Raw genomic sequence first — 18,169 nt, 5'->3', positions numbered from 1 at the left:
TCGGACAATACAAAAGAGAGGTTGAACAGGCTGGTAATAGTGGTTGGAACAATGGCGGCGGATAGTTTTAGAAAGAGAGGGTCCAGATTGTCTAGCCCAGCTGATTTGTACGGGTCCAGGTTTTGCAGCTCTTTCAGAACATCTGCTATCTGGATTTGGGTGAAGGAGAAGCTGGGGAGGCTTGGGTGAGTAGCTGTGGGGGGGGGGGAGCTGTTGGCCGGGGTTGGAGTAGCCAGGAGGAAGGCATGGCCAGCCGTTGAGAAATGCTTATTGAAATCTTCGATTATCATGGATTTATCGGTGGTGACCGTGTTACCTAGCCTCAGTGCAGTGGGCAGCTGGGAGGAGGTGCTCTTGTTCTCCATGGACTTTACAGTGTCCCAAAACATTTTGGAGTTAGAGCTACAGGATGCAAATTTCTGTTAGAAAAAGCTAGCCTTTGCTTTACATACTGAGTGCGTGTATTGGTTCCTGACTTCCCTGAATAATTGCATATCGCAGAGACTTTCGATGCTATTGCAGTCCGCCACAGGATGTTTTTGTGCTGGTCAAGGGCAGTCAGGTCTGGAGAGAACCAAGGGCTATATCTGTTCTTAGTTCTGCATTTTTTGAACAGGGCATGCTTATCTAAGATGGTGAGGAAATTACTTTTAAAGAATGACCAGGCATCCTTGACTGACGGGATGAGGTCAATATCCTTCCAGGATACCCGGGCCAGGTCGATTACATTTACATTACATTTTAGTCATTTAGCAGTCGCTCTTATCCAGAGCGACTTACAGTAGTGAATGCATACATTTCATACATTACTTTTCTCGTACTGGTCCCCCGTGGGAATCGAACCCACAACCCTCGTGTTGCAAACACCATGCTCTACCAACTGAGCCACACAGGATTAGCAAGGCCTGCTCGCAGAAGTGTTTTAGGGAGCGTTTGACAGTGATGAGGGGTGGTCGTTTGACCGCAGACCCATAGCGGATACAGGCAATGAGGCAGTGATCGCTGAGATCCTGATTGAAAACAGCGGAGGTGTATTTGGAGGGCAAGTTGGTCAGGATAATGTCTATGAGGGTGCCCATGTTTACAGATTTAGGGTTGTACCTGGTGGGTTCCTTGATGATTTGTGTGAGATTGAGGGCATCTAGCTTAGATTGTAGGACTGCCGGGGTGTTAAGCATATCCCAGTTTAGGTCACCTAACAGAATGAAGTCTGAGGCTAGAAGGGGGCGATCAATTCCCAAATGGTATCCAGGGCACAGCTGGGAGTGGAGGGGGATCGATAGCAGGCGGCAACAGTGAGAGACTTATTTCTGGAGAGATTAATTTTTAAAATTAGAAGTTCGAACTGTTTGGGTATAGACTTGGAAAGTATGGTCCCGTGTGGCTCAGTTGGTAGAGCATGGCGTTTGCAACGCCAGGATTGTGGGTTCGATTCCCACGGTTCACCAGTACCGAAAAAAATAAAAAATAAAAATAAAATGTATGGAATGTATGCATTCACTACTGTAAGTCGCTCTGGATAAGATCGTCTGCTAAATTACTAAAATTTATGACAAAACTTTGCAGGCCATCTCTGCAGTAGATTGCAACTCCTCCCCCTTTGGCAGTTCTATCTTGATGGAAAAAGTTGTAGTTGGGTATGGAAATCTCAGAATTTTTGGTGGACTTCCTAAGCCAAGATTCAGACACAGCAAGGACATCAGGGTTGGCGGAGTGTGCTAAAGCAGTGAGTAAAACAAACTTAGGGAGGAGGCTTCTGAAGAGATTAATTCCCTGTAGCTCAGTTGGTAGAGCATGGTGTTTGCAACACCAGGGTTGTGGGTTCGATTCCCACGGGGGGCCAGCACAGAAAAAAATGTATGATATGTATGAAATGTATGCATTCACTACTGTAAGTCGCTCTGGATAAGAGCGTCTGCTAAAATGACTAAAATGTTCTGATGTTGACATGCATGAGGCTATCAAAACTGGTCGCCTAGAGCGTTGGGGACAAAGAATAAAAGGAGCAGATTTCTGGGCGTGGTAGAACAGATTCAGGGCATAATGTGCACACAGGGGTATGGTGGGGTGCGGGTACAGCGGAGGTAAGCCCAGGCACTGAGTGATGATAAGAGAGGTTGTATCTCTGGACATGCTGGTTATAATGGGTGAGGTCACCGCATGTGTGGGAGGTGGGACAAAGGAGGTATAAGAGGTATGATGAGTGGAACTAGGGGCTCCATTGTAAACTAAAACAATGATAACTAACCTAAACAACAGTATACAAGGCATATTGACATTTGAGAGAGACATACAGCGAGGCATAAAGTAATCACAGGTGTTGATTGAGAGAGCTAGCTAGACAACGGGTGAAACAACAGCTGATCAGCTAAAACAACAACAGGTAAAATGGCGATGACTGGGCAGAGAGGGTCGGTTAACTACACACAGAGCCTGAGTTCGCGGCTGGGGCCAACAGATAAACAAAAAATAAACAGGTCAAGTTATTGAGCCATGTAGGCTATAGCTTTTAGAGAAAGAGCCAGACCTAAAAATTCAACTTCTTGCCAACATGGGCTCATTTATGGAGGGGAATGAATATTAGCAGGTATGTGGTCCCCGCAAACCTCAACATTGATATTAAATTGCATTCCAAGTGACATTAAAAAAGGTATTAACCCCCCCCAGTCAATTTCCCAGCGAAAATCGAATTAGCATAATAGAAAAATCCCCATCAAAATCAGTCTGTTTAAGCTAGAGATAGTCAGCTATTTGCAAGGGCTCTGTCTCAATCTACTGCATCCGCCAACAGAGGCCTTACACATCTGCGGTGGAAGGCGGCCTGAGCTACAGTGGTGTTTGTCAGACCATGAGACATCCTGAAAATTGGTCTCCTCAAAACAATTCGGGCTACACACTAATATGACCGCTCTATAGAAAGGTGAGTCTCTCACAAACGCATACTTTTCTCTACGACGCCACAAGCCTCGCCGAAGGCAGCCCTGTACTGGTTCAAAAATCGATATTTTAATGCCTAAAAAAGGGGTTAAATGTGTCCCCCAAAAATAGATCTCTCAGATATAGGACAGACACTTCAAAACAAAGTTCCTTTAGACCATCTGTTTTTCAATGTATGAATCAGTTATTCAAGGCGTTTTCTATGGGCTAATAGCAGTAAGGCCAAATTAAATGTTTCTGCAAATATACATTCTTTTTTAATTAATTTTTTTACCTAAAGGGGTACTAAAATTCCAAATCAAATACCTAAATGATCTGGCCATCTTAAAACATTCCATATGTTAACTTAGTAGAACTCCGCCCTCTCCCCCCCTCTAGAGGGTTAAAAAGTGTTCATTTCAACGTCATGGAATCTGCAAATAGTCAGACACCCAGTCTGATACCCAGCCTTGTCTCTAGGGTGACATTCGGCAGGTTGGACAGGTTAAGGTGTTTGGACAGGTTAAACGGTTTGTTTGATGCATCTCTAATATTGTTGTAATGTTATTAGGTATACCAGAAGAATGATATACCAGAAGTAGTTTGCAGCACTTTGGGGCAGAGAAGCTATGGATGGATATGTTGCAGAGCTTTGAAGACACTAGTTAGGAGGAGTAAAGAACTGAGGGGTGTAGTGTTACTCACGCAGACTTGCAGGAACCAGGACATGAAGAGGAGTGTTTGCGATCTTTCTCCAGTTTTGGCTTCTTCCTTGGCAGGGAATTCACATCCTTCTCAGCCTGAAACAAAATTGTAATAATAGTAATAAAAACTATACTAGCGACAGGTTTGCTCTTCTTACACTTTAAAAAATAAATTCAAATCTATGGCCGAAGCACTTTTGTTACTTCCCCATGTTCACCCTCTCAAGCAGACCACGAGGTTTATAGTACTACTACTTTCACAATCTAACGCTAGTCAACCATACAGGTTGGCAGACCTCTCAGGGGCAGTGACGCACAGCCTAGGTAAGAGCCTTTTGAAGGAGGACAGAATGCCCTGTACACCTCAACAGCAGAGAGCCAAAGAAAACAAGGACCAGACATATACTGTATAAATTATTTTCAGGCAATTTTACCATTACAGCTGGGACACTGCAAGCTTATCACATTATGCAAAACAGTATGTTTGATGCAATGTGGGAACTACAATGCTTAAAATACACTACTCAACATACAGGAAGCAGGACAGAACAGCAGCCTTTGGTAAGACACCGGATGGGTGCCTATGCATTTATGTAAACAGCTGGTGCATGACATCTAAGGAAGTCTCGAGGTTTTGCTCACCTGAGGTAGAGTATCTCATGATAATACTGTATTTATTTATTTATTTTGTTCCTTTGCACCCCATTATTTCTACTTTGCACTTTCTTCCACTACAAATCTACCATTCCAGTGTTTTACTTGCTATATTGTATTTACTTTGCCACCATGGCCTTTTTTGCCTTTACCTCCCTTATCTCACCTCATTTGCTCACATTGTATATAGACTTACAGTGGGGGGAAAAGTATTTGATCCCCTGCTGATTTTGTACGTTTGCCCACTTACAAAGAAATGATCAGTCTATAATTTTAATAGTAGGTTTATTTGAACAGTGAGAGACAGAATAACAACAAAAAAATCCAGAAAAACGCATGTCAAAAATGTTATAAAATGATTTGCATTTTAATGAGGGAAATAAGTATTTGACCCCTCTGCAAAACATGACTTACTACTTGGTGGCAAAACCCTTGTTGGCAATCAGAGGTCAGACGTTTCTTGTAGTTGGCCACCAGGTTTGCACACATCTCAGGAGGGATTTTGTCCCACTCCTCTTTGCAGATCTTCTCCAAGTCATTAAGGTTTCGAGGCTGACGTTCGGCAACTCGAACCTTCAGCTCCCTCCACAGATGTTCTATGGGATTAAGGTCTGGAGACTGGCTAGGCCACTCCAGGACCTTAATGTGCTTCTTCTTAAGCCACTCCTTTGTTGCCTTGGGTCATTGTCATGCTGGAATACCCATCCACGACCCATTTTCAATGCCCTGGCTGAGGGAAGGAGGTTCTCACCCAAGATCTGACGGTACATGGCCCCGTCCATCGTCCCTTTGATGCTGTGAAGTTGTCCTGTCCCCTTAGCAGAAAAACACCCCCAAAGCATAATGTTTCCACCTCCATGTTTGACGGTGGAGATGGTGCTCTTGGGGTCATAGGCGAGTTGAGTTGATGTCAAAGAGCTCCATTTTGGTCTCATCTGACCACAACACTTTCACCAGTTGTCCTCTGAGTCATTCAGATGTTCATTGGCAAACTTCAGACGGGCATGTATATATATTCTTGAGCATGGGGACCTTGCAGGCGCTGCAGGATTTCAGTCCTTCACGGCGTAGTGTGTTACCAATTGTTTTCTTGGTGACTATGGTCCCAGCTGCCTTGAGATCATTGACAAGATCCTCCCGTGTAGTTCTGGGCTGATTCCTCACCGTTCTCATGATCAATGCAACTCCACGAGGTGAGATCTTGCATGGAGCCCCAGGCCGAGGGATATCGACAGTTCTTTTGTGTTTTTCATCCATTTGCGAATAATCGCACCAAATGTCACCTTCTTACCAAGCTGCTTGGCGATGGTCTTGTAGCCCATTCCAGCCTTGTGTAGGTCTACAATCTTGTCCCTGACATCCTTGGAGAGCTCTTTGGTCTTGGCCATGGTGGAGAGTTTGGAATCTGATTGATTGATTGCTTCTGTGGACAGGTGTCTTTTTTACAGGTAACAAGCTGCGGTTAGGAGCACTCCCTTTAACCTGTTAAGGACATATAAATACCTTAAAAATGCTATAACTTCAATTTCTCAAACATATGACTATTTTACGCCATTTTAAAGACTCGTTAATCTAACCACATTGTCCGATTTCAAAAAGGCTTTACAGCGAAAGCAAAATATTAGATTATGTCAGGAGAGTACCCTGCCAAAAATAAATCACACAGCCATTTTCAAAGCAAGCATATATGTCACAAAAACCAAAACCACAGCTAAATGCAGCACTAACCTTTGATGATCTTCCTCGGATGACACTCCTAGGACATTATGTTATACAATACATGCATGTTTTGTTCAATCAAGTTCATATTTATATCCAAAAACAGCTTTTTACATTAGCATGTGATGTTCAGAACTAGCATACCCACCGCAAACTTCCGGTGACTTTACTAAATTACTCACGATAAACGTTTACAAAAAACATAATTATTTTAAGAATTATAGATACAGAACTCCTTTATGCAATCACGGTGTCAGATTTTCAAATAGTTTTTCAGCAAAAGCACATTTTGCAATATTCTGAGTAGATAGCTCGGCCATCACAGGCTAGCTAATTTGACACCCACCAAGTTTGGTGCTCACCAAACTCAGATTTACTATAAGAAAAATTGGATTACCTTTGCTGTTCTTCGTCAGAATGCACTCCCAGGACTTCTACAACAAATGTTGTTTTGGTTCGAAATAATCCATAGTTATATCCAAATAGCTCAGTTTTGTTCGTGCGTTCATGCCAGTATCCGAAGGGTGACGCGCGGGTGCATTTCGTGACAAAAAAATTCTAAATATTCCATTACCGTACTTCGAAGCATGTCAAACGCTGTTTAAAATCAATGTAAAATAATATTCCAACCGGGCGACGTTATATTCATTCATAGACTGAAAGAAAAACATGGAGTCGTCTCGTGTACGTGCACTCCAGTGTCATTGTTCCCTGCCTGACCACTCACAAAAACTCCTGCTTTTTTTCGCCCAGAGACTGCAGTGACGTCATTCCGCATTCTGGCGCCTTCTGGGAGCCAATGGAAGCCTTAGAAAATGTCACGTTACAGCAGAGATGCTGTATTTTTGATAGAGATGCCCTAGAAGGAGAACAAATTGTCAGACAGGGCCCTTCCTGTTTGGAATCTTCTCAGGTTTTGGCCTGCCATATGAGTTCTGTTATACTCACAGACACCATTCAAACAGTTTTAGAAACTTCAGAGTGTTTTCTATCCAAATCTACTAATTATATGCATATTCTAGTTTCTGGGCAGGAGTAGTAACCAGATTAAATCGGGTACGTTTTTTATCCGACCGTGAAAATACTGCCCCCTATCAGAACCCTGACCAGGTTAAGAGTGTGCTCCTAATCTCAGCTCGATACCTGTATAAAAGACACCTGGGAGCCAGAAATCTTTCTGATTGAGAGGGGGTCAAATACTTATTTCCCTGATTAAAATGCAAATCAATTTATAACATTTCTGAAATGCGTTTTCTGGATATTTTTGTTGTTATTCTGTCTCTCACTTCAAATAAACCTACCATTAAAATTATAGACTGATCCTTTCTTTGTCAGTGGGCAAACGTACAAAATCAGCAGGGGATCAAATACTTTTTTCCCCCCACTGTATTTTTGTACTGTATTATTGACTGTATGTTTGTTTTACTCCATGTGTAACTCTGTGTTGTTGTATGTGTCGAACTGCTTTGCTTTATCTTGGCCAGGTCGCAATTGTAAATGAGAACTTGTTCTCAACTTGCCTACCTGGTTAAATAAAGGTGAAATCAAATAAATAAAATAAGCTGTAGACCACACTATCGACCTAGAGAGTTTATCTGCATTTTTCGTAGCTGTCTACATACAGTTGAAGTCAAAAGTCTACATACACTTAGGTGGGAGTCATTAAAACTCGTTTTTCAACCCCTCCACAAATTTCTTGTTAACAAACTATAGTTTTAGCAAGTCGGTTGGGACAGCTACTTTGTGCATGACACAAGTAATTTCCCAACAATTATTTACATTCAGATTATTTCACTTATAATTCACTATCACAATTCCAGTGGGTCAGAAGTTTACATACACTAAGTTGACTTTGCCTTTAAACAGCTTGGAAAATTCCAGAAAATTATGTCATGGCTTTAGAAGCTTCTGATTGGCTAATTAACATCATTTGAGTCAATTGGAGGTGTACTTGTGGATGTATTTCAAGGCCTACCTTCAAACTCAAAGCTCATCACTAAGCTAAGGCCTCTGGGACTAAACACCTCCCTCTGCAACTGGATCCTGGACTTCCTGACGGGACACCCTCAGGTGGTAAGGGTAGGTAGAAACACATCCGCCATGCAAGATCTTCAACACGGGGGACCCTCAGAGGTGCGTACTTAGTCCCCTCCTGTACTCCACTCATGACTGCACGGTCAAGCACAACTCCAACACCATCATTAAGTTTGCTGATGACACAACAGTGGTAGACCTGATCGCCGACAACGATGAGACAGTCTATAGGGAGGAGGTCAGAACCCTGACCGTGTGGTGCAAGGACAACAACCTCTCTCTCAACGTGATCAAGACAAAGGACATGATTGTGGACTACAGGAAAAAGAGGACCGAGCACGTCCACATTCTCATCGATGGGGCTGTAGTGGAGCAGGTTGATAGCTTCAAGTTCCTTGGCGTCCACATCACCAACAAACTAACATGGTCCAAACACACCAAGACAGTCGTGAAGAGGGAACAACAAAACCTATTCCCCCTCAGGAGACAAAAGATTTGGCATGGGTCCTCAGATCCTCAAAAGGTTTTACAGCGGCACCATCGAGAGCATCCTGACGGGTTGCATCACCGCCTGGTATGGCAACTGCTCGGCCTCCGACCGCAAGGCACTACAGAGGGCAGTGCGTACGACCCAGTACATCACCGGGGCCAAGCTTCCTGCCATCCAGGAACTCTATACCAGGTGGTGTCAGAGGAAGGCCCTACAAATTGTCAATGACTCCAGCCACCCTAGTCATAGACTGTTCTCTCTGCTACCGCACGGCAAGCAGTACCGGAGCACCAAGTCTAAGTCCAAGAGGCTCCTAAATAGCTTATACCCCCAAGCCATAAGACTCCTGAATAGCTAATCAAATAGCTACCCAGACCATTTGGGTAGCCATAGAGTTGTCACACAATGCAATCGTTAAGTGATGTAACAGGAAGGTGACATTGTATACGGGACATTGTCTCTGCTGGTAAGATAGCAAACGTAGCACCAATGAGTTTTAAATTACGATAGCACTGTTGATATACCTATACATGGCTAAGAGTGGGGACAAGGTGAGGAATGGGACATAATATTCCTGTATAGAAGAGCTGCTGAACCGAAACCAGTTCATAAAAACAAAAACCTGTTAATATCAGCAACAGTATGCATCCCATTTCACAAAACAAACAAAAACTCTCACCGGTCTCTTTTTGCAGACTTTGGTAGTGATGGGGGAAGCAGGGTCGCCGTCTCCCCTCTCTGGGGCTGTGTTTGGTCTCTTCCTGCTGGTTGGTTCCTGGCCTCCCTGAGAAGGCCTGGAGCCCTGGGTAGGGACCCTGGACAGCAGATTGAGCTCAATCTTCACCAGCAGGGCATGCGGAGGTCCCTGGGGGGCCCTGGATGCTTTGGCTGAGGACTCCCGTTTGGCCTGGTGTGCTGCAGCTGCAGAGTAGCTCCTGGGCATTTTTTGACCCTTCTGAGGGGCCGGGAGGGTCTCTTTCCTGACACTGATGGAGGTTTCCACCACCCGGGCAGGGCTGGGACTGCAAGATCTCTCCCTCTTACAGTCCAGCATCAGAGTCATCTTGGGACCACTGTTTCCAGACTCTGGTTGTTTAGTCTTCCTCTTATCCGAAGAGTTGCGCTTGGCAGGCTTCTTACTGTCCGTTATGGCGCTGCCACTCTTGCTGCTGTGCCCGGTTTTCGTTTTGACCTTAGGCCTGTCTGTGAAAGAGGGGTCTTTGTCGCGGGGGGCCACCTCCACACTCTCTACCCGCAGCCCAGCCTGTGAGTCCTCAGGACGGGGAGCCTTAACTGGTCTGGAGGGGTGTTTATTCCCCACAGTCTTTCTCTGACTGCTGCTGTCCCCAACATGTGAGGCGGACGGGGACTTATGGCAGACATGCTGCTTGCAGGCAACGTCCTCACTGCCTGGAGGTTTGGCTTCACTATCGCTGAACTCTGGGTATTGTGGTGGTGTGTGGGATTTGTAGTCCCTGGGAGGAATGGCCTCCTCCTCTGAGTCATGGCTCTGCTGCTGTTTCGGTAGAGGGCTTTGGACAGTGTCACTCTGGCTCTCTGTGATGGGGTTCTGCTGGCTCACTCTTATCCAGTTATTCAGCTGCCAGTTAGTCACCACGGGGCCTTCAGCCTGGACGGAGACAATATATGAACAACGCAAAGAAACGTATAGGACCCGGTATAAACATTAAGCCTAGTCCTGGACTCTAAAGCCATTTGAATGAAGATTCTGTGTACGGGGAAACTGGCCCATGGTGAACGCATAATCAATCAAAGACAAAGCAAGTTATTTGAGTGTTCCAAGTGTATGACTAAGTAGTGTGCTGTGTGTTTATACCTTGGGTACTGGTGGGCTGCTGCCCCTGAGGGGTTGTGGGGCCTCCTCTGTCCCACTCTCACTGCCTGAGTCTGACCCTGAGCTGCTCTCGGAGTCACTGGAGCTGGCTGACTCCACCCCACTGGAATGTGTTGCTACAACCGTACTGAAGGACCAGAGACAGAAAGCATAGTTACAACCAGATAACGCAGAGACAGAAAGGTGTTAAATGAACTGAACTGCTCTCTATCTGGCCTTTTACAGGAATGTGTCAGAAAACAGAGAAAGGTGTAAAAGCAGTAACTATTAACAAATTGTATAATAATACAGGCGAGTAAATGGTTTAGATGGAGAGTAGTTCTCTATCACAATACAACATCCCCCTCCCTGCCACATCCCTATAATCCCTCAGAGGTTAGGCCTCTTTATATACACACACACACACACACACACACACACACACACACACACACACACACACACACACACACACACACACACACACACACACACACACAGAACCCCTTCCAAGCTAAACACTGCAACCTCCAGGATCGCTGAGCTCCTTTCTCCTGCTGTAACACTCAACCAGATGTGCTCTCAGAGCCACACACTCACCAGGCAGGGCAGGAGGAACTATTACTATCATGGCTTTTACTAGTACGCTAACAAATAGGCCAAGCTGTTCTGTACTCCTGATAATATCGGTGGTGTGAATACATTAGAAGAGAGAGAGAGGGTCGCACATTACATGAACTAGGGATAGGCCTTGCTACATGTGTCTTTCAAACAAGGATATGAGTTTGAGTGTGACTGACTACGTCTTAGCTTTCCGTTTGTCCAAAATACGTTTTATATTGCTGTTCTACTGTACACTGAAATGGCCTTGTTAACACCAGAACCGCCATTGTCAAAGCGGCCACTGACATTTGATTTTGTACAACAACAAAAAATAAGATTCCTACCTTAACGGGCCAAGACAAATGCGCTGTAGAACGTTGGTACCAAGCCAGGCGCTAATGTGTCTCTCTCCTCACTGAATGACGTAAATTGTGCACGTTAATTCACAACAGAATTTGAATTAACTGAATGATGAGGGTGAAGAGGGTGATTTAATTTAGAACAATTGTGTAATGAAGAATTCTGTCCGCTGTGGTGAGGCCTAATTATTAAAATTAATGGCATGTAATCTCCCCTTGGCGAGATTCCAAATCAGACAATACAGGGTACGATACAATCCATAAAATTACTTTTCATAACTTTTTATGGATATATTTCTACTAATATTTCTTTATGAAATGAATTCTTTATATTTGTGTTATGCACCATTTATCAAGCATTGGCGCTCATGTTTATGGACAATTATTTGACTCCAAGCCTTCGGGGTTGATATCATTCCCTTTTCCACTGCACAAAATTCTAAATACAAAATGCAACAAATTAAAAGATTTTACTGAATTTATAAAGGAAATAAGTCCAGTCAGTCAATTTAAATAAATTCATTAGGCCCTAATCTATGGATTTCATAGATTAGATATGCATCTGTTGGTCACAGATGCCTTTAAAAAAAAAGTAGGGGCGTGGATCAGATAACCAGTCAGTATCTGGGGTGACCACCATTTGCCTCATGCAACGCGACACATCTCCTTCGCATAGAGTTCATCAGGCTGTTGATTGTGGCCTGTGGAATGTTGTCCCACTCCTATTCAATGGCTGTTCAAAATTGCTGGATATTGGCGGGAACTGGAACACGCTGTCGTACACATTGATCCAGAGCATCCCAAACATGCTCAATGGGTGACATGTCTGGTGAGTATACAGGCCATGGAAGAACGGACATTTTCAGCATCCAGGAATAGTGTACAGACCCTTGTGACATGAGGCCGTGTATTATCTTTCTGAAACATGAGGTGATGGCGGCAGATGAACGGCACGACAATGGGCCATTCTCGTCACGGTATCTGTGCATTGCCATTGATAAAATGTAATTGTGTTGCTTGTCTGTAGCTTATGCCTGCCCATACCATAACCCCACCGCCACAATGGGGCACTCTGTTCACAACGTTGACAATCAGCAAACCGCTCGGCCACACGACGTCATACACGCTTTCTGCCATCTATCCGGCACAGTTGAAACTGGGATTCATCCATGACGAGCTCACTTCTCCAGCATGCCAGTGGCAAGCGAGGTGAGCATTTGCCCACTGAAGTCGGTAACGACGCCAAACTGCAGGCAGGTCAATACCCTGGTGAGGACGACGAGCACACAGATGAGCTTCCATGAGACGGTTTCTGACAGTTGGAAAACACACAATTTCAGCAGCTGCCCGGTCTCAGACAATCATGCAGGTGAAGAAGTCACATAGGGAGGTCCTGGGCTGACGTGGTTACACGTGGTCTGCAGTTGTGAGGCCGGTTGGACGTACTGCTTACGGCATAGAAATTAACATTAAATTCTCTGGCAACAGCTCTGGTGGACATTCCTGCAGTATGCCAATTGTACGCTCCCTCAAAACTTGAGACATTGGCAGCATTGTGTTGTGACAAAACTGCACATTTTAGAGTGGCCTTTTATTGTCCTGAGCACAAGGTGCACCTCTAGCTTCTTGATATGCAACACCTGTCTGGTGGATGGATTATATTGGCAAAGGAGAAATGGTCACTAACAGGAATGTAAACAAATTTGTGCACAACATTAGTGAGAAATAAGCCTTTTATGCGTATGGAAAATGTTTGGGATCTTTTATTTCAGCTATGATACATAGGAAGGATTTTAGATAGAAAACTGAAACTGTGCTGTGATATGATACAGTCTGCCGGTGACTGTGTAATAAGAGAGAAAGCGGCATGAGACTTGTCTGTGGCATGCATGTGAAGAATACAACCACACACAGACATGTGAGTAGACTTCTGCTATGTGTCCCTGCTGCTGCAGCCTCTCTCTAATCCGATAGCAGGATGATATATCTGAAGAGTCTATGAGGTAATCTAATACGCGGTCTGCACTGATCTGGACTAACTTCATAACGAACGCACGCACGCACACACACACACACACACACACACACACACACACTACCTCCACCCCCTGGATATTCTTTCAGGCCACAAAGGGTCACTGCGACCTTTTCAACACCAACGTGAGACAAAGGCCTGGGGCGCACTATGGCCCTTCTTTGGGCACATTAGTACACATTGGGGACATGACAGAGGGTGAAAGTATACTCACGATGAGCTCTGTTGACAGATGAGTGTGGAGGAAGGGGCTAGTGGAGGTGATCCATAGTGTTCTGGGAAGAGAAAAAAAATAAACATCTTTACTAAAACAGATGATAGGACACACCCCCTTACCAATATTCCCTCTAAACTGCGCACATTCGGGACTGCCCTGCAGAAGAAATATCAGCCTGCGCACAAGATTGGAAGTCAATTAAGGGGGAAAACTCTGGAACGTTAATTAACTCGGTCAACGTTTCCCTTTACTGTGGGACTTGTGATCGAATCAACACAATATCAGCCACTTCCAATGCAACATACCGAAACAAACTATGCAAGACTTAGTATGCAAAACTAACTATGCAAGATATTTTGCTGTAGGCAGAATGCATCGGAGTAGGATTCTATTGCATTGACATGCGCGACTCAGCCCGTACTCTACACAAAACAGTACGGCATAACCTATCAGAGCTGCAGTAGGCCTATATACACACAAATAGGCCATTGCCATATTTGGATCTGTGCAATTCACTGAACTGCATGAGCGGTCGTGAGTAGATGCGCTTGTTGAGATCAGAGCGAGAGCTGCATGTAGCCATGTGTGCACATTTGTTATTTTTTTGTTGTAATTAAAATGTAACCTTTATTTAACTAGGGCAAGTCAGTTGAGAACAAATTCTTATTTACAATGATGGCCTATCGTTCATATTCTTTGCTAGTTAGCCCAGTTATAAATACACCACATGGACAAAAGTACATGGACACCTGCTCGTCGAACATCTCATTCCAAAATCATGGGCATTAATATGGAGTTGGTCGCCCCTTTGCTGCTATAACAGCTTTCCACTAGATGTTGGAACATTGCTGCGTGGACTTGCTTCCATTCAGCCACAAGAGCATTAGTGAGGTCGGGCGATTAGGCCTGGCTCGCAGTTGGCGTTCCAATTCATCCCAAAGGTGTTCGATGGAGTTGAGGTCAGTGCTCTGTGCAGGCCAGTCAAGTTCTTCCATACCGATTTCAACAAACCATTTCTGTTTGGACCTCGCTTTGTTCATGGTGGCATTGTCATGCTGAAACAGGAAAGGGCCTTCCCCAAACTGTTGCCACAAATATGGAAGCACAGAATCGTCTAGAATGTCATTGTACGCTATAGCGTTAAAATATCCCTTAACTGGAACTAAGAGGTCTAGCCCGAACCATGAAAAACAGCCCCAGATCATTATTCCTCCTCCATCAAACTTTACAGTTGGCACTATACATTGGGGCAGGTAGCGTTCTCCTGGCATCCGCTAAACCCAGATTCATCCGTCGGACTGCCAGATGATGAAGCGTGTTCCAGAGTCCAATGGCGGCGAACTTTACACCATTCCAGTCGATGCTTGGCATTGCGCATGGTGACCTTGCACTCATTTTGACGTGCTACAGCATTCTACTGCCCCGTTCTGTGAGCTTGTGTGGCCTACCACTTCGGGGGTGAGCCATTGTTGATCCTAGACGTTTTCACTTCACAATTACAGCACTTACAGTTGACTGGTGCAGAAATTTGAATAACTGACTTGTTGGAAAGGTGGCATCCTATGATGGTGCCACGTTGAGAGTAATTTAGCTCTTCAGTATGGGCCATCCTACTGCCAATGTTTTATCTACGGAGATTGATTTTATACACCTGTCAGCAACGGCTGTGCCTAAAATAGCCAAATCCACTCATTTGAAGGGGTGTTCACATACTTTTGGCCATGTAGTGTAATTTGTAGTCAGCAATGGGGGAGTGATTGCTTCCTACAAGAGCACAAAACCTGTATATTTCTAGACATCTTTGAAAAGTGAGTTGGGTAAAGAGCTTTTTTGTTGTTTTAAAACAGGCTTGAATGAGCTAAATAGACAATGGCAGAGGGTAGCATAATGTGTCCGATACTCTGTAATAATGGTTTGGGAATAATAATGCATTTTATTTGGTATAGTTGTTTCTTGCATGAAACAATATTTTCAGTCACCTTGTCTGAAGGACAAGTGGATAAACAGGTTAATGTCATGCCCTGCATGTTTTTTTCAAAAATCTAATTTAATGTAGGCCTACATTGAACCCCACACATTGGCTGCCACTGTAGGCTGAATGATAGAAGAGCTATTTCCATGTTAAAATGTTATAAGACGCATTTTACATTATGATCAAATAGCCACAGTAGCCTACTTGACCACTATCTGAAACTAACTTAAAGCGGGTACAGCCTCAGTGTTCACAGTAAACGCACGGTGGAAGTTGCACTGAATTTTCACAACATTCCAAGTTTGCGCTTAGCAGACCTGAAATTTTGCCCACAAAATGAGGGAACATTGCCCCTTACTAAAACACAGATCATAGGATATAGGACACACCCCATTACTAAAAACCCAGTAGATTAACAAAGAGTTGCAGTAAGTTTCAGAGTGGGTAGCAAGGAATAAGTTAGTACTAAATATTTCTAAAACTAAAAGCATTGTATTTGGGGCAAATCATTCACTAAACCCTAAACCTCAACTGAATCTTGTAATGAATAATCTGGAAATTGAGCAAGTTGAGGTAACTAAACTGCTTGGCGTAACCCTGGATTGTAAACTGTCATGGTCAAAACATATTGATACAACAGTAGCTAAGATGGGGAGAAGTATGTTTATAATAAAGTGCTGCTCTACCTTCTTAACAGCACTATCAACAAGGCAGGTCCTACAGGCCCTAGTTTTGTCACACCTGGACTACTGTTCAGTCCTATGGTTAGGTACCACAAAAAATGACTTAGGAAAATTACAATTGGCTCAGAACAGAGCAGCACGGCTGGCCCTTAGATGTACACAGAGAGCTAATATTAATAATATGCATGTCAATCTCTCCTAGTACAAAGTGTAGGGGAAATTGAGTCTCAGTACTTGTATTTATGAGAGATAATGACATGTTGAATGCACCGAGCTGTCAGTTTGAACTACTGGCGCACAGCTCGGACACTCATGCATACCCCACAAGAGGTCTCTTCACAGTCCCCAAGTCCAGAACAGACTATGGGAGGCGAACATGGAACTAACTGATGCAAGCAGTAAAATATGATTTTTTTAAAAACTGATAAAAATACACCTTATGGAACAGCGGGGACTGTGAAGTAACACAAACAAAAAGGCACAGACACATGCATACTGTCACGGCCCCTCTGCAGTGCAGGGGCGGTTCTTCCTGCAGGCAGAAGAGGGTCGTTAGTGATTGGAGCCACCTGGGCTCAGGGTATTTAAACTGCTTCACTAACCACTCTTCTTTCTCTGCTCCTCCAGGTATGATCCTGTTTTGTTTGTTCCTTTGTAGTTTTACGTAGTTTCCACTCTGTCATATTCACACACACAGATTCATGCATCCCTGCACTTTACATACATTATGACATTTCCACACCTCATTCCTTTTTCTTTGTTTAAAGTTAATAGTTTCTGGTTTATAATAAAGAACCTTTTTGATTGGCCTATACCCGTTGTTTGTGTCCCCTAATTTTTGCCACAGGCTATGAGCCGGCCTGTGACAATACACACACGATAACCTACGCACTATACACACACGTACACATGGATTTTGTACTGTTGATATGAGTGAGTGAGTGAAACAAATGTAGAGAGAAAAAGCAAGATAAAGAGATACTAAAAGAGTGAGCCTGAGGCCAGCTGGCATTTATAGCACAATCATGAAAACGGGGCTGCAGAGAGAGAGTGACCCCCATCAACCGTCAAATTAGCTAATAAAGCCTAATTTGAGAGGCCAGGGGGCAGTTTGTTCTCAGAGAAACACTGCTAAGCTAGTGTTTTAAACTTGATGCATGTAACATGATATACCGAGTGAGTGTAGACTCCCATTCCCCCACATTAAACTTACTTTGTCCTGGAAATGCAGGTGGGACATGCTGTGCTTCCTGTGAGGGGACAAAGTAGAGGCAAACAGCCTTAGTGAACACACACATAGTGAACACAGATATGCTTTTTCACACAGGATTTTAAGTATGTTGTCTGTAAAAATAAAATAAAATAAAAAACTGGGCAATGTTTATATGACCCCGTTTCAAACAGTCCCATTTTTACCACATTCTTGCCGGCATAAGCCTTTTATATCCTGTGCGCATGCACCGTTGACAAGTGGAAGTAGGGGTGGGCGTTTATTTTAATAAATCCATTGAATATACACCATCACAAAGAAATTCATGAATTATTTTAGGCAGGTCGTAAGAAAGATAAGACTAATCAAATGTATTTTCAAAATAATAAAATAGCATATTTTGAGTTTAATTACTTTTTTTTTTAAATAAAAAATAAAAACACTTGTCTGTGCAGCCTATAGGCTTACATGGCTGTGCTATGCAAACAAAATCAATAGTTTGTTATTTTGTATCTGTCAATCATCACGTAAGAAACAGTTAAAATCCCCAGCAAGGATAATTTATATATCCTGAAATATACATGTAAGTCTATTAATCTCCTCTTCAAATTCTTGACATAACAAGCTGTTGTTTTGTTTGTTATTGGATGCATAGATATTCCCTAATAAAAAAACATTTCCAAGTTCACTGAAAAACAAAAAAATACAAAAAAACAAGATTATTCATCTACATTTAGAT

The 18,169-nt window shown here is 43.6% G+C and overlaps 1 protein-coding gene across 3 annotated transcripts in view; it reads right to left on the bottom strand.

Annotated features, from left to right (window-relative positions):
- Positions 1–18,169, bottom strand: part of LOC115159074 (AF4/FMR2 family member 1) — a 79,559-nt gene that overhangs the window by 33,862 nt on the left and 27,528 nt on the right. For 2 of the 3 annotated variants that reach the window (XM_029708444.1, XM_029708445.1), the window contains exons 6-10: positions 17,434–17,470; positions 13,563–13,623; positions 10,355–10,499; positions 9,197–10,147; positions 3,622–3,716 (exon numbers count right to left, since the gene is read on the bottom strand). In XM_029708444.1, the coding sequence (XP_029564304.1) occupies positions 3,622–3,716; positions 9,197–10,147; positions 10,355–10,499; positions 13,563–13,623; positions 17,434–17,470 (1,289 nt within the window). The remainder of the gene's footprint in view (positions 1–3,621; positions 3,717–9,196; positions 10,148–10,354; positions 10,500–13,562; positions 13,624–17,433; positions 17,471–18,169) is intronic. The other variant, XM_029708446.1, reaches the window with a different exon arrangement.

Source organism: Salmo trutta, chromosome 23 (genome assembly GCF_901001165.1).
Source record: "Salmo trutta chromosome 23, fSalTru1.1, whole genome shotgun sequence".
NCBI classification, from domain to species: domain Eukaryota; kingdom Metazoa; phylum Chordata; class Actinopteri; order Salmoniformes; family Salmonidae; genus Salmo; species Salmo trutta.
The sequence above is the reverse complement of the archived record's forward strand: the minus strand, read 5'-3'. Positions and strand labels throughout refer to the sequence as shown.